This window comes from Patagioenas fasciata, chromosome 3, assembly GCF_037038585.1.
Source record: "Patagioenas fasciata isolate bPatFas1 chromosome 3, bPatFas1.hap1, whole genome shotgun sequence".
NCBI lineage: Eukaryota > Metazoa > Chordata > Aves > Columbiformes > Columbidae > Patagioenas > Patagioenas fasciata.
This window is the reverse complement of record NC_092522.1, coordinates 105,495,390-105,511,857: the sequence shown is the minus strand read 5'-3', so window position 1 is coordinate 105,511,857 and position 16,468 is coordinate 105,495,390. Positions and strand designations below refer to the sequence as shown.

The window sequence follows — 16,468 nt, the reverse complement described above, 5'->3', positions numbered from 1 at the left end:
GAGGATGGGTGTTTGATATCGGCTTTGCTCTTTCACCTTCTCCTTTCGGATGACCAAAAAGTACGTTTTCAGAACCTACTGCTCGCTAGAATCTTCTGTATACCAAAAATGAGAAGACAAGAATCTGGAAAAGTCCTAGCTGTGACACTATTTCTAATTAAACATGCTTTGAACAACAGTATGGGGAAGGAAAAAAAAGGCTTTTGGATGGTTTTCTGATTGGAAGCAGGTTTTTGTGACATGAGCTGCACTGACAGTTTTTCGCATGATCTGTAAAAAGTACCAGCATACAGAGTGGTTAAATAGACTTCAGACCTGCTGTAGGAAATGAGGAGAAAAATTCAGATGGTCTGAGTTTCCTGCAGGAACCTAAGTATTTGTATGTCTTGATGCAAGATCCTTAAGCCAAAGCAAATAACAATGTGATTCTTGCAGGTGTTTCCAAATAAGTAACATCATGGTATGAACTCAGTGAAAACCTAGACACAACAGGTTAGTTCTTTAATTAAAGAGGTCTAATGTAGATCAGAGTAGCTTGTAGATGTTGAAGCAGAGAGCGCCACAGGAATGTTTATCATAATAAACTCTTACTAGAGAAATATACTACTAGTTTTACATGCATTTAGTAAATCAGTTCTTCATCATTTTATTTTTGCCTTTATATAAAAATACCAGTTCTCGAAGTAAACAAAATTGGAACATTAGTAGTGTAAGTAATTTAAAATTTAGCCTTTTAAGAAAAGTAAGATGTGACTATAAGAAAATCAAAGCCATTTTTTAAAAATGTATCTTCAGAAAATTTGAAAGTGCTACATTACTACTGTCATTTATTACTTGCCTAACATAGCTAATAAGTCCCTTGAGTTTGAAAATAAAAGTAAAAATAGTCATACATCTTACGTGGACAGAATTTAGAAATAAGAAGCAATAATTAAGAAGCAATAGTTATAACTATGACTCGGCTATATTTTGTTTAAAAAAAGTTATACTAGCCAAGAATACATAACACTCATTTAAGAGTCAGTGAAAAGCTATTTAAAATTGTACAAATGTGATATTTCTAGGAATATCGTTAGAAGTTCTAGGTACTCTACGTACTCTAGGTACTCTACTTTAGGTACTCTAGGAACTCTCAGTTCCTGAGATCAGCAGGTCAGAGCCAGCTTGGCGGGTCCCAATTAAGAGAAATCTTTGAGATACAGAGAAGCCTTTGCAAAAGCAGCTGATGTGGAGTGGGCGTTACCACGGTGAGGGCCATCACACCCCTTCCGAGGGGTCTCTTTAGCTTGGAGGAGACGGAGAGATGACCTTATTAATATTTACAAATATATAAAGGGTGAGTGTCATGAGGATGGAGCCAGGCTCTTCTCAGTGACAACCAACGGTAGGACAAGGGGTAGTGGGTACAAACTGGAACACAGGAGGTTCCACTTAAATTTGAGAAGAAACTTCTTCTCAGTAAGGGTATCAGAACACTGGAACAGGCTGCACAGGGGGTTGTGGAGTCTCCTACTCTGGAGACATTCAAAACCTTCCTGGCCACCTTCCTGTGCAACCTCATCTAGGTGTTCCTGCTCCAGCAGGGGGATTGGACTGGATGATCTTTCAAGGTCCCTTCATATCCCTAACATTCTGTGATAATCAATCTAAACTCGGTCATATTTTCAGAATTATTCTTACATTTTTGTGGTCAAAATAATCATGTGCATTTTAAAATTAATTAATGACAAAGGAATATAATATAATGTAAGGGAAGATTAATCTGATCACATAATTGCAGTATTCTAAGGCATAAAGTTAGCTCCAACAGACATGATTAATATCACATGTAAAAGGCTTTCTGAGTTGAATAACATAATACAAAGTTAGGCAAGTTATGAATAGGTAACATTACATAAGGAATAAATTATAATCTGGCATCTTCAGACTTTTCTTCCAAAATATGTAACTAACTTTCCATTACATTCTATTATGTATGGCCAAAAGTTTTAAATGCTGTAGAGGTGACAACTGGAAAACAAACTTGGAGTTTAAGAAGGGACATCAAAAGTAGCAGAAATACATTATTTAAATGAGTTACAAGAAAATAAAATAGCCTAAAAAGTCTCTAATTCAGAAATCAATAAGGGAAAGATAATAGTGAAAAGACCCAAAATAAAACTTCTTCTGAAATTGCCAAAGGATATTATTAATTTTTCTCATATTATTCCATGTAAGATTATCTCCAAGCAGAAGGGTCATTAGATTGGTTCTTTCCATCAAATACTGTGTATGATTCTTGTCTGCTTCAGCCCCAAAATAATCTGAATGACTTTTACTCTGATTTTCATTACTATCTTTGGTAATCTTTGTTACAATAAAAAGATGTTTTCTGCCTACATACACACTTCTCCAGTTTCTGTACCAAAGCACTGTGGTCTTTATTTTCATTAGCATAAGGCATAACACAATTTTTTTATCCACTCTCACTTCCTTATAAATGCAAATACACCCATTTAGTCTTAACTCATCCTTAATCTTGATCTCACTGGCTCAGCGTTATGAATCTCCAAGGCTGATGAAGAAAAGGGGAGTACAGCTGTAGGGATGAAGAACACCAGCTAGCAGCTGAACTGTCATCTCACGTCATGGCCACCAGCTTGTTCTGACTAGGCTGGGTTACCTTACTTGTACTGCTCTTGTGCACGACCAGAGTAAGCACAGACAAAAATACCTATGGGGAAGTATCACATGTGCTTCCATACTAAACCATCTTTGCTTAGCATGTAAGCGTTAGTGTAAGTGAAACTGTTAAAAGCCTTCATCAAACTGACACCACGTCCTCCAAACAGATGGTCCTGAATGCAGGCAGCCAGGATGTGATATGTGGACACAGTCTGTGTTTGCTGAGCATATGGTTTTGAGCCAAGAATGTTTTAGCGGGTGAGTGTCCCGAGTTTGTTCCAATCCTGCCAGGATATCTGGCATCCCCGGTCAGAAATGGAGTAAACACATGAACCATGAGATCCTTCAATACAGCAGAATGTGAGTCGTAAGTCACCTTTTATCTCAGAAGGTGGGAAAACACTTTCACATTAAGGTTTTAACCAATTCTGGCTCTCAAGAGAGGACTTTTTCTGAAACTGGAAAACTGCAAATTATCCCTATTCTATCAGGCTTTATTTAGTTTTAACTATTTTCATCACGCCTCAGTGAGCTAAACCCACTGTTCTGCTTCACCGTTGCTGCTTGTCTGACTCCACATGTTAAATGAGATATGAGCAGAGCTCACAGCAGTAGCCAGATTATTACAGCAGGTCTCACTAAAACGGGAAGTTGCATCAAGGTAAGTAAATATGATTGCCAACTTGATAATTCTGCAATACAAAACAGAAATTTGATTGCTTGCTGCTTATACAATTAAAATATCCCATACTATATGCAATAAGTCACTTGTATGTATGATGAGGTCAGAGTCCATTAGTTTTCAGTCTCCACACTTCAGATTCCACAAGTTCATAAAGACTCTTTAGCAATTAAGAAATGGGAATATCACATAACAGAGTGAAAGATGTAAATACATAAAAGTGTAAGGATATTTTAAAGTATATTCAATGGAACTGACAAAATATCTTAAAGATTAAGCCTGATCTTATGGATACGCCTGAATGATCTGATTTCTTTTAAAGTTCAGGATATTCAGTTACACATCTCTGAGACCAGGACTCTATATTTATTTGACTGTAAACCTACCAGTCTTTATGATAAATAAATTGCTAATACTAATTATAAAACATATATAAAAATAATACACACCTAGAGGTTATAAGCACATCATCACCTCTTGTATATTGATTTACCATATCTTAAACCAGTTTTGAAGGAAAATACAGGAAAAGCAATACTGTATTAAATTACATTTAAAAATATAGAGAAAACATGAATCAGTCTTAAAAATCTAACTGAGAAGCTTCAACATCAATAGTATCTTTTCACAGTATGGGCAATTATTAGTAACACTGTTAATATGCTGAGTCAACTGGAGGATGTAATATATGGACAGGAGAAAAAAATCATTGCTTGGGAAGTGAAATAACTACCTATGGGCTTAAAATTACTCTGTAGATAATAGTATATTTTATATATATATATATAAATATATATAGAAGTATAATTTACTTTTGAATTTATAAATATGGTTGCATTTACTTGTTCTCATCCTGTCTGGCACAGGATTTTTTTCCTTCTGAAATTCACTTAAGCAAAAGCTTTGGTGATATGAAGAAAATGTAATCTTTGTTAGAATCAAAGACAGAATGCACAGAAAAATACAAAAGGCCTGAACTTGCTGATGAGTCATTGACATTAGCAAAACTTGCTCTTAGTTAATACACTTGAGGACATGTGCTCAGGAAAAACTTCGGACATTCTTTACCGTGATTTGCAATACATCAGACATCAAGCCTCCAGTGCTGAATGACCACTTAACCTTGTATTTCAGAAATGTAAAGCTGTGCTCTTGAATTGAGTTTCTGCGTATGTTTCAGCAAACTTGTTCAGCAAAGTCTTATTCAATAGAGTGATCTAGGATAACATAATTGGGAAGTTATGAACAACAGTGATCACAGCTGGGAGGTCTCTAAGCCAGTCAAAAGTGTAAGAATAGCATTTCTTACTATTGTTGCTACAGAAGTGCTTGTGTTGAATAACAAAATCAAATACAACTGAAATGTTTACCCTATCTCAACAACTAAAGTGCAAATACCTTTAGCTGCTGCTTAAGTCAACACCAACAAAATCACTTCTCCTATATTTGAAAAATTTTAAAAAGTACAAAGATAGCTGAGTAATTACATTGTTTAGGATAGCACAAAGTTCATACAGAGATAAAAAAAGAGGAACTGCTTTATTCTATTATACTTATATACATTATATACTTACATATATATTATATACTTATATATATATATTACACTTCTATATTTTTCTCAAAATGCTTTTTAGAAATATTCATTTTCTGGAAGAAACAAATAAATAAAAAACTCCACACTCTTTTCTGTTGTGTAAACATTCCAAACCAGAATGGGTCTGCAGGAAGCAATGTGGCACAAAAAGAAAGTATTTATTTTACATAACTCTGATCTTTAGCATCTGCAGCACTAAATGAATCACAAAATCACTCAGGCTGGAAGGGACCTTAGGAGTTCACCTGACCCAGCCCCACAATCGCTGAAAGAAGGGCTGAGATTTGCTTCTTCAGACCAGTGGTGCCACTGATACTATATTGACCTCATACTTCAGACCTTGCCAGGTGTGACAGCGTCCTCATGGCAGCCACTGATTCAGTCAGGAATGCACATACAGCCTCACTGTGACACAGTACGACCTCTGGTTAAAACCACTGCTCACTTGGGAGGTTCCTTGGACAAATGGCTACAAGATCTTCAAACAAGTATCTCCTGAAGAGAGATTTTCAGATTTGAGGTAAACAGCTGACCCCATAAAATTGTTGTTGCACTTGTTACTCTACAGATAAATGCAGCTCATGAAACACTACTTACAACGTACAAAACTCTGCATATAAGCATTTCATATACAAACTCACTACTAAACTTAATTAAAAGTACTATGTCCTAAGAGGGCAGGAAATAGCTTACCTTGTTGGCAATTAATTTCCTGAGGTACTTTCCTCAGACCTGAATGCTTATTTTCATTTTATTATTATTATGTATTTTCTTAGCATGGTTTATTATGTTTTATATTCAAGGAGCCTATTATTGTTCCATATACAATAACATAATTGACATAAAAACACCTCTTCCTCACTGCAGAAATAATATCATTAAAAAACCTCATCATACTGAAATATATATATATATAAGTACTGTACATAGGAAACTTGAAGAAGTCTTTCCTACAGGATCCTGGTATATCTAATCCATTCAGTATTCACTAGATATCAGCTGAAAATGGGTTATCAAGTTTAGGTATTAAATTTCAAGGAAAATAATGACCCACTGAAGAAAATGAAAAGGAAAAAAACAAGTACAGTCTGCAATTTATTACAGTAAAGCATGAGGCTGAACATGGTGGCAAGCAAATGTGCTTCATCTCCACCGCAGCAAAGCAGGGAGAGAGGTTGATGAGTTCAAAAGATCATGTCAGTGGCTTTGAGTCCTCCAAGAAGTGGGACATGCACAGTGGGTCAGAGTGCAGTGCTCTGTCTTTCCTTACAGGAAATGTTACATGATTTGGGTAGAGTTATTCTAAAGAAGAACAGAAACACAAAGAAGCTAATCATGGAAGAACAACAAATCTTAAAATCTGTAAAAGAATGCTTCAGCAGAGAAAAGAACAAACTATTTATTCCCCATGTCCATGTCCACCAGAGGAGAAAATACAACTTTTGTTTTGATAAGCTAAGACCCTTAGTTTACCTTGCACAGCACTGTGCAGCCACGTGTAACAGTTCTTTTCTTACAGAATCACAGAATGGTTGGGGTTGGAAGGAACCTCTGGAGATCATCTAGTCCAACGCCCCTGTTAAAGCAGGTTCACCTAGAGTAGATCACACAGGAAGGTGTCCAGGCAGGTTTTGAATGTCTCCAGAGAAGAAGACTCCATAACCTCTCTGGGCAGCCTGTTCCAGTGTTTGGTCACCCTGAAAGTAAAGACGTTTCTCCTCATATTCAGATGGAAACTCCTGTGCTTCAGTCTGTGTCTGTTGTCACTTATCCTATCATTGGGCACCAATGAAAAGAGTCTGGTCCCATTGTCTTGACGGCCACCCTTGAGATACTTATAAGCATTGGTAAGATCCCTTCTCAGCCCTCTCCTCTGCAGGGCCCTTTGTTTTCCAGAGCAGGTCACCAATTTGCCAAGATCAGTCCAAGGTCTGACATGGTCCCTCAAAGGTTCCTTTTGCTAAATAAATGTCAGTGTAATACTCAACTGGGTTAGACTGTACTGTTTTAAATCTTGTGTTACAACTGCTGTAATAAACATTACAAATCACTCTCTGTTTGCACCCAGGCACAGTTAGTCATACCATAGAGCAGTGAATTACTGAGTGGGGAAAAAAATACGTTTGGTTTATATTTGTTTATCCTCTGGGTTATTAAAGTTAGGTACATAAATAGGTTTCCTATGTCATAGTTTTGTTTTCATAAGTAACTTTAAATGTTTTGTTTACAACACAACTGTCTTACTGCAGTAAAAAATATGTTTTCTGAAACTATTACTTACCAGTAAAATTTCAAGCACAGGTCCTAAAAACTTGAACAGATTATAAATTCAATGCCAAGGCACATAGACTACTTGGACATTTATAGAAAGACTTAAAGACAGTGTGAGGTTGAAAGAATAAGCCATACATATGTTTTCATTCTCAGATTAAAGAACATTTAATTTTTTAAAAAACCCACATATACTACAGTATTATATATGTAAATAACATAAACATATATTACCTGCTTGGTCTTTAAATATTTTTGATATGACGACAGGCACTTTGTGCTCAGCACCACCCTGTAAAAAATGCGTAGTAACCATAAGATCTCAATTAAGACTGAAATGAACTAGTCATGCTAAAAATTAAAAGAAGAAATGAGAAATTATCCATACCTTTATGCTTAAGCCCAAGCCACCAACTGGTTGTCTATGAAGTGTAACAGTTCTGTGCTTTAAAAAATTGTAGAAAAAATAAATTTAGGTGAAAACACAATTTCTGAATAAGCATAGTTTCTAAATTCTATATGTTTAAAAAAACTAATTCTCCAATGTTCCCTAGAATCTGAGTGGTCAAGTTCAGTTCTGAAGTATCATTAAATAAAGATTTAGACGCATTTTTTTAATTCCTTACCATAGAGAGCAGAACTTGCATTTGAATTGTGCATGCAGATTTTCAGTATGTTTTTCTATTGCTGAAGTGATATTCTGCCTAAACAGAAAATTTTATATGCTTTTTCTCTGTTTTGTCAATGTTTTCACGAGAAAACTACATTAATAGCTTTAAGATGTGCACTTCATAGCTGATTTACCTTCTTTAACTGCTATCATGTATGCATATTTTATTTATTTTCATTTTTCAAGGACATATCCTCAGAACTACACCTTTTTTTTTCAGCATATGCCAAAATACTTTTAATGACAATCTCCTTCAAATGGTTATTTTCTTGAATTTCAGGTTTTAAGTGTATAAAGATAAACATGTATCAATATTTTTCTATGGCAACCTATCATATGTTTAATAATGTGCTGAATTTGACATTTCATTAATGTGTACATCTTGGTGCCTGACAACATAATAATAGCACTTCATTGGTTGACAATAATTACAGAGTTAAGGGGAACTGTTTTGAAACTGTGCTGCTGAACAGCACTGCAGAGAATGCCATCTTTCACACCCTAGAACAGTAATTCCCAAATGTGTAAGGTACTTTTTTATTTTTCCTGTAAATCCGAAATTATAGATGAGATTACTCCTATATGTATATTTCCTGATTAGTTATTTCATGATTTCACTAATCCAGATACATGTAAATTTTGATTATGGTAGTCCAGCTCATAATCTTATATTAACAAGCTCTTTTTGGCCTTTTTTCTAACACTCACCTTAACAGACATATAGTCATATTGACTCATAGGAAAGAGGAATACCATAAATCATAAATTTCAGTATCATTTTAGGAGTGTAAAAATAATGCATATAGTAAAAAAGGGTTAAGAACACTCATACATTTTCAAAATTGCTCTATTGTGTTCCCATGAACATTATACTACACCAGTCTGCGCTAAAAATGGAAAACTATTGTATTATGGCATGTGGTACCTGATTTATATCAAAAGGTTTCCATGATTAAATTTCAGACAATATAATTCAGCTTTATTGAAATCTTTGCTAATTCAAATTGTTTCATAGGTTCTTTTCTTCATTTTGAACTGCATTAAAACTTTTCATCAAAACTATGATACACACTGGGGAAAGTTCAGATCCAATCTCAATTAAAATATGTCTCTACCCTTCAATTCAGTGGCTCATTCCCAAAAACCATTTTCTATGACATAAATCCTCTCTGCTTATTTAATTCATGTTTTCTTCCACCTGTACTTACACTTTGTAAACAAATTATCCTAATATATCCCATCACATGGGGATGATAGAAAAACTATTTTGTCAGTTTAGATTCCTTTAGTATTATTAGACAACAAATACAAATATGCTACATGGAAAGCTTTAGCCATTTTATAAAAGACAAGCAAGATGTTATTTATTGGCATCTTATACATTGAACTATAAATAACATGTATTTTTATATGGTTGATAGGTACATTTCAAACAACGATACTTATGATATAATTGAGTTTCTAGTCCTACAAAGCAATGCGATTGCATAATATGTCCTAATAATCTTGATTTTTGCATTTTCATAGTTCATAGAGTTGCTTATTATAGAGCTTCAAATATTGTATTAAAGGACACTATGAAACAAGGTATTAAACACATACCTAAATGTTTCCTACATAACAGATTTTTAAGTTACAGTTATACTTAAAAAATGCAAAAACATCCTACTTTTAAGGATGTTTTAACTGCAAAATAAATTGCCAAAAGCTGAGCATAATCAAGTGTCATAAACAAGATCATTTACATGAACTTATTTTAATTTGATGATCATATATAATTTTTTAAGACTAGCAGTCATATAAGACCAAATATCACATTTCATTTTCTATAGATAGATTTTTGTTACTGATTTAGATTTTTTTTAAAAAATGAGCATCGTACAATTTCAGAAGATTAGAAAAAAGCTAATACTGGGTCAATATAGAAAACATATAAATAGAGCCATGGATCTTCATTGTATTACAATGCTTTAAGGTCAGATGATCATAAATCTGGCAATGAACCATCCATTCCCTTATGGAAAAACAGTAAAACCAGTTCATAAGGATTTAAAGAGGAATAATTCTAAAGGGAAAAAGTCTTATGGAAAATACATTTTCAAATTACATTAATACTTTCTATGAAATTTCCAATCTTGATGACAGAGTACCAGTGTTGTAGTAACCCTTTAAAGGCAGTGATCTGACACGCCACAGAAACTAGATTAAAAACATAAAACTATTCAAAATATGGTGTATTATAAGCACATGTAAATTGGCTAGCTAAAAGATCCCAAATCAAAATGTATTTGACATAAAGACAATATTTAGTGGGTATGTTCTTCTGGGATAGTGACAGTACTTGGGTTATTTAAAAACAAACAAACAAATGAACAAAACACCACCACAGTGATCTAAAAAAATAATTTAAATTAATTGCAACACTTATGATAACATAATGTTAAACAGAACAGGTTTTAAGCAAACAGCAACTACAAGTCAAAGTCATTTCAGCTCTTCCTTGTAACAAGAAAAAACATTCAAATAAATAGAGAAAAGCACTCTATCTGGCAAAAGGTGGTCTTGAAAAAAAACAAACATGAGTCATACTGAGTGTGAGAAAAAAACCTACATTCATGTGTAATGCCATGGCCAAAATCACTAGTGTAATCCTATATCACCAGGGGAGTATTAAGAAGGAGCAGAGACTATAAATTATTTCTGTATCTGGCAGTGGTCCACGCACTTGAAATGATCCAGCTAGTTCTGATATGCTCATTTTGAAAACGGTGCAAATAAATTGGAGAGGTAGCAGGCAAGAGCCACAGGAATGGCAAAGAGCTCCAGAAATGTGTGTAGTAGTGAAACAGACACCAGGAATTAAATATATTTAGCTTTCTTTAAGCAATTTCAGGGATGATCAAGTAGTTTTAAAGTATCTTCCTTGGCAGATCACCGAATCTTACGGACAGTGACAATTTAAATGACTTGATGTGGAAAACAGACACATTCAGACTACAGACAGAAGACAAAAATTTAGATTTTTGTACTATGACACATCATAACTGGAGTTTTTCAGAAACTTACTTTAATACTAATGTGGCCCTGATATCTTACAGTATACAGAAATACTTTTTTTACCTTTATTTAAAGTACGATCTGTTATGTCATTTCATGAACATGATTTTTTTTCTAAATGTGATATTACTAAAATACTCATGGGCTAGTCAGCAGTACACTATTTAGGTACATCAACACAAATAATACTGCCAAAAGTATCATCATTCCACATGGTATGAATAGAGGAATAAAGGTTTAAGGACAATTCTATTTTAGTGATCTGAAATGCCTAAGTGCTTTTTCTAAGTATTTGTATGAAATTCTTCTGTTCAAAGTATCTTGTTGACCAGCTTCAGTCTTAGCTTGAAAGTCCAGCATTTTAACATATCATAATTGCACATTAGAATATAAGATGCACCTAATTCCTGATCAGTAGCGTTAATTTGGTGCTAGTTTAAGTACATGAGCCATCTAGGATTATATTGTACCACTACTTCAGGGCAAGGATCATTTACTACTAGATATTTCTCTTTCTGTAACCTCTCAACCCATTCTCTGCATATCTTCTAACAAAAAAGACAACACAAAGCTAGGATTCAAGAGACAATAGCCTGTGTATTTCTAACTTCCTAATATTTGATTTTGTAACTCCATTTTAAAACAGGAATTATAAGAAAAAAAGAATTGGGAAAAACATAGTTCACTAAAGGCTAGTTTCCATTGAGTTCTTCATTTGGACTGTTAATTCATAATACAGATGCTCACTTTACTGAGTCAAAACAAAACAAAATCTGTGGGTAATTTAGGGGAGATTCAACATTAGATAGCTACTGAAAGCAAGGCACAACTGAATTAAATTTCAGGTTTTGTAGGGAAATGTGCTTAACAGTAATTCTCTTTTATTTGATCTCTCTATCCACTCTAACTAACGCTGTTATGGTCCTATGCAAAAGTAAGGAATCTTTTTGAAAGGAAACATTAAGGGGGCAGCTAAGAAAAGTAAAACTTTATAGGCAGTATGAAGGATACTTAAGGGTACCACACTGGAAGCACAGAACCAATGAATGTCACTTATTAGAAGAGCTTCATTAAGACAAAAAGGAAAACTGCACGGCTAAAGATGTTAAGAGAGATTATTACATGTAAGGACTGATGGACACCATATTCAAATGAAAACAAGAAAGAAGAACATATGGAAATTTAACTGAAAAACAGAATAAGGCAGTAACAGTAAAAGGCGGTCGAACAACTGCCAAAAATAATTTAAATTAGTAATAAATCTTTTAATCTATCAGGAGTAGGAGGTCTGCCAAAGAAATCGCAGGGCCAATTTATGATCAAGATATAAAAGGCATACTCAGAGAAAATAAGCCTACTGAAGGGAAGATAAATGAACACTTTTCATTAGTGTGAAACTAGAGATGTTCCTCCAACGTTCTTTGTAACACAAAGGATGTATGGATCCGTCTGACTTTGAAACCACTTTAGAAGCAAATTGACTAAATAACAGCAGCAAATCACCAGGGTCAGGTAGCATTCACCTGAGTCTTAAAGGAACTCAGGAATAAATCAAAGCAGGAGCACTGGCGTGGTACTTGTCAATGAAGCCTTGATACGCAAAGACTGCAACATGGAAAATAAAATCTCATTTTTTTATAAAAGGTTCCAGTTAAGGCTTAGGCAACTTAAGGCCTGCTAAACGAATTAGAACAAACTACAGAGGAGGGAAAAAAAGTCTTAGTGAAAGAAACTATAACAAAAACACAAAATTGAGAGATACTGTGATGAACTTGATTTATCTTGGAAGAGACTGCATATTTTTTTAAAGCAAGTTATGGAAACATAGAAACGATGAGGAAAAGGTCTTGCACAGATATATTGCTAAGTAAAATTAATGAGAGAATACATAGAAAACAAAGGGATGGATTAAATGCATAATTCTCACAATGTAGGAAGGTCCTCAGTGAAGTTCGACTATTACTGTTACAGGAGGGGAGGGGAGGGGAGGGGAGGGGAGAAGGAAAGGAGAAGGAGAGGGAGAGGAGCAGTAAGATTAACTTCTTACTGAGACAGGAAAAATAAGTAAACTGAAAATATTTGCAAAACATCTAACAAAATTGCAACCAGGCAACTAAACAGCATACAAAATACAATAGCAAATCAAAGCTAGTGAGAGAGGTTATTTTTCCCATGTGCATTACTTAAATAAGGAATCAGGATTGATTCTGAATCAGTAATTTCTATTAAGGAGTAAGACCTTGGGGTCAAAGCAGATGGTTCCATTACATCATCAGTGCAGTGTGCAGCAGTGGTCAAAACTACAAATTTCTGGAAGTCTTAGTGAAACAACAGAAACAAAGAACATCATTATACCACTGTAGAAATCCAAAGTTCACCTTGAAAACTGTACACTCTTTTGGTCCCTCATACCTGAAACTGCTAGAAAAGGTTCAGAAAAAGTCAATAAGGACAACGGATGCACAAAACAGCTCCTTTATAAGGAATAATAGAATAGGCTACAAGTCTTCATCCAGGAACAGAGACAGACTGGGAATTGGGAGGCTCTTGCAATACAGTCAGTTGCACAGAGGACAGTTAATAGAAACCATTTTTTTTAGCCTTTTCCAGTACAAAAACTAGGAGGCATCAAATGATACAGTTAGGAATGAGGATCAGAACAAACAAAAATATGTGATTCTTTGTGCAATGTGTAGCAGATTCTAGAGTCTGGTGAGAAAAAAAAAATCTGAACTTTGAAAATCTACAGGTGTTCATGGGGATACTGGACAAATCTGTTAAGTACTAATACAAGACTACATTATTCTCAAGAAGGCACTGAACAAATAGTGGTAGGGAAAGTGTTAAGAGAAGCATCACATATTCTTGTCTTGTTTGGTTTTTCTAGGGAAACATTAATTGCTTCTGTTTGAAAATTGACAGTGGGCTCAGTAGATTTTAGGTCTGACTCAGTTCCGAACTTCTTATGCAATAACAACATTTTATTACTATAAAAAATTTGGACAGAAACCCATACTAGCTTTGCAGGCAGCTATGAAAGAAAATCCTACTCCAGAGCTTCTTGCCAAAACTGAATTGCAATATTTGTGGGAAAAAACCTCTTTTTGCAACATTAATGATAGTCATGCACGTATGCAACTGTAAAAACCAGTGTTCATGTCTCAGTCAAACACGCAAACAACTTGTCTCACTTTTTAGTTGCCTGCAGGCTAAATATATATTTTTTTCTTTTCAGACTGATTTGTTTATGGTTTAAGGCTAAAATGAGGCAGACATCTGTACCAGTCTTAAAAAAAGCAAGCAAGCAACCAACCAACAAAACCCAAATGAACACTATGATGCTTGTATAATTTTATTTCCTTATAGGCAAGGAAAACTTGTTAGAAAGTTTACTAATTATCAATCTGAACAGGAAAGCTGAAATTTTTTTTTTTTTTCTTTTAAACCAGCATTTTGTTTTGCTAATGATATCCTTTAATAGTATCTACAGTTTATTAAAACCCTTCATTCTGAAGGCTCCCAAAGTACTCGATGTCTATGCTATAACAACCACTCATTCCAGTTGTCCTACAAAGCAGAAGTAATTATGTACCTCCCATAGTACACCACATAGGAGGCATGTTTTGTTTTGTTTTCTGTTTCTAGGAGATTAGGGGAAGAATAAGTGCCCTGCATGAGACCTCAGAAAACATTTAAATAGACAGAACGTAGTTATTAAAACTGTAACTGCCCAGGATACCAACATGAAATATTCCTATCTTTCTGAGACCTCTTATTGTTGCAAGTTGTCAAGGATTCTATTACCTGTTTCTCAAAGCAATACTGGCTCTGTAATGCCTATCACTATGTTTTAAGAATTAGGGTAACAATTTGGCCATGACATACTCCAGTCTCTAAGTTCTGAGAAACAAATGCATTGATCAGTGTCTAACATACCAGCAATGGAAAGAGAAGGCAGATTTACCTGCTAAGTGTTTGACAGGTGGTTTGATCTGCTTTATGCAAGCAGTTCTTTGAGCGGGTAGGCTGGCTGTCGCATTTGTACTTTCTACGGTGGAAGAATATGTATTTTGGAAACCTATTTTCTCTTTGAACAACAAACTGTAAACCTGAGAAGGCCACTAAAATTTTCACTTTTGTTATTCTTTAAGTATTAAAGGAAAATCATATTGTCTAATTGCACATGTCTGAGCAAAACCATTGACTTGTTCTGATACATGAAAACACTAGAGCTATGGGTGTTGACTGAACAAGATCGCATATGTTCAAAGATGATCAAACTGCTTTTAAGAAAGCAGCCTACTCTTTGTGGAAGAGATTTACAGCCACTGAGCTGCTAGCTGGGTACAAAATCAGAAGCAAATTTTAGGGACAAAATCGGTGTAGCTGCAACAGTGGAAGGATAGATTTTAAATTTTGTGTTAGAAGCAATATTTAGGTTTGATCAGGCTGTCTTTCTGTCAATATCACCTTCATGGAATAACACTCTGCAGGAGGGCCAGAGCATGAACAGTGGGTTTGCATCTCATCAAAGCGCATAGGTCAGAGACAGGGGCTTTATTTCAAAATAGTATCACATTCTGTGTACCAGGGCAAACAACGGCACTGCAGAACCAACCGTTAAAGATGTGAACAAGCAGAAAAGATTTTGCCTCAACTGGAGATGCTGATAGCCATAATCCACAGATGAAAGCAGCACAAGTAATCCATTCTTAAATTAATTCTTAAATTCAGCCTGTATCTTTTGTGTACATGCAGCTCCAAATAGTGTTAGAAATCAGGGAAAGCCAAATCCAGAAGAGCTCTAGACTGAAACAGCACATATAACTGTATAGATGGGTGGAGGAGAGCCTTAAAAGGTCTCAGTCATCAATACTGAAATAAAGACTAGTGAGGCAGAAACTTTCAAGAACTTGAAGAATGATGCCTGGCAAGACTATATTGAAAAACAGATATAATATAAATTTTAAATCAAATGAGACACAGACATCATACCGAAGAACACCATGCAAACAACTGTATAGAGACGAGGCTGCTTGGTAAGGGAAGGTATAAAATGCTGTTTATAACAACTACTACAAATGATATAGCTGAAAAAAATCCTGTAGTTTTAAAAGTTTTCTAAATTACATTAAAAAGTATCAATCATTTTGAAATTACACGGTCAAATATCTGCCTTATGTATGAGAAAGCTCTTGACAAAAAACTTTCTAGATTATTTTAAAACACAATGACTCCACAGAAGAGTTCGTCTCTGGAAAGGTCTTTATGTCTTGGTATTTGTTCATATGAAGTGAAATGATTGGAGCTTAATGGGCAACGTGAGAAAGCAATTACAGTCCTTATTTTTGGTACTGCTTTTAGTAAGATTTTATATCCACCTGTCAATGCCTACCACCAGATTGTTAATACTGGCACTTGTGGCAAACGATCTTTCATTAGGAAAAATTACTTTTTTGCATATATATATATATATATATATCTTAATGGACAATGTACTTAAGGGATTTCAGAAGGAAAGTCATCT

At 34.8% G+C, this 16,468-nt stretch overlaps 1 protein-coding gene across 4 annotated transcripts in view; it reads right to left on the bottom strand.

Moving 5' to 3' along the window:
* The window catches only part of SNTG2 (syntrophin gamma 2), a 260,833-nt gene that overhangs the window by 137,742 nt on the left and 106,623 nt on the right, over nucleotides 1-16,468 (bottom strand). For 3 of the 4 annotated variants that reach the window (XM_065835059.2, XM_071807027.1, XM_071807026.1), the window contains exons 3-4: nucleotides 7,603-7,659; nucleotides 7,449-7,506 (exon numbers count right to left, since the gene is read on the bottom strand). In XM_065835059.2, the coding sequence (XP_065691131.1) occupies nucleotides 7,449-7,506; nucleotides 7,603-7,659 (115 nt within the window). The remainder of the gene's footprint in view (nucleotides 1-7,448; nucleotides 7,507-7,602; nucleotides 7,660-16,468) is intronic. The other variant, XM_071807028.1, reaches the window with a different exon arrangement.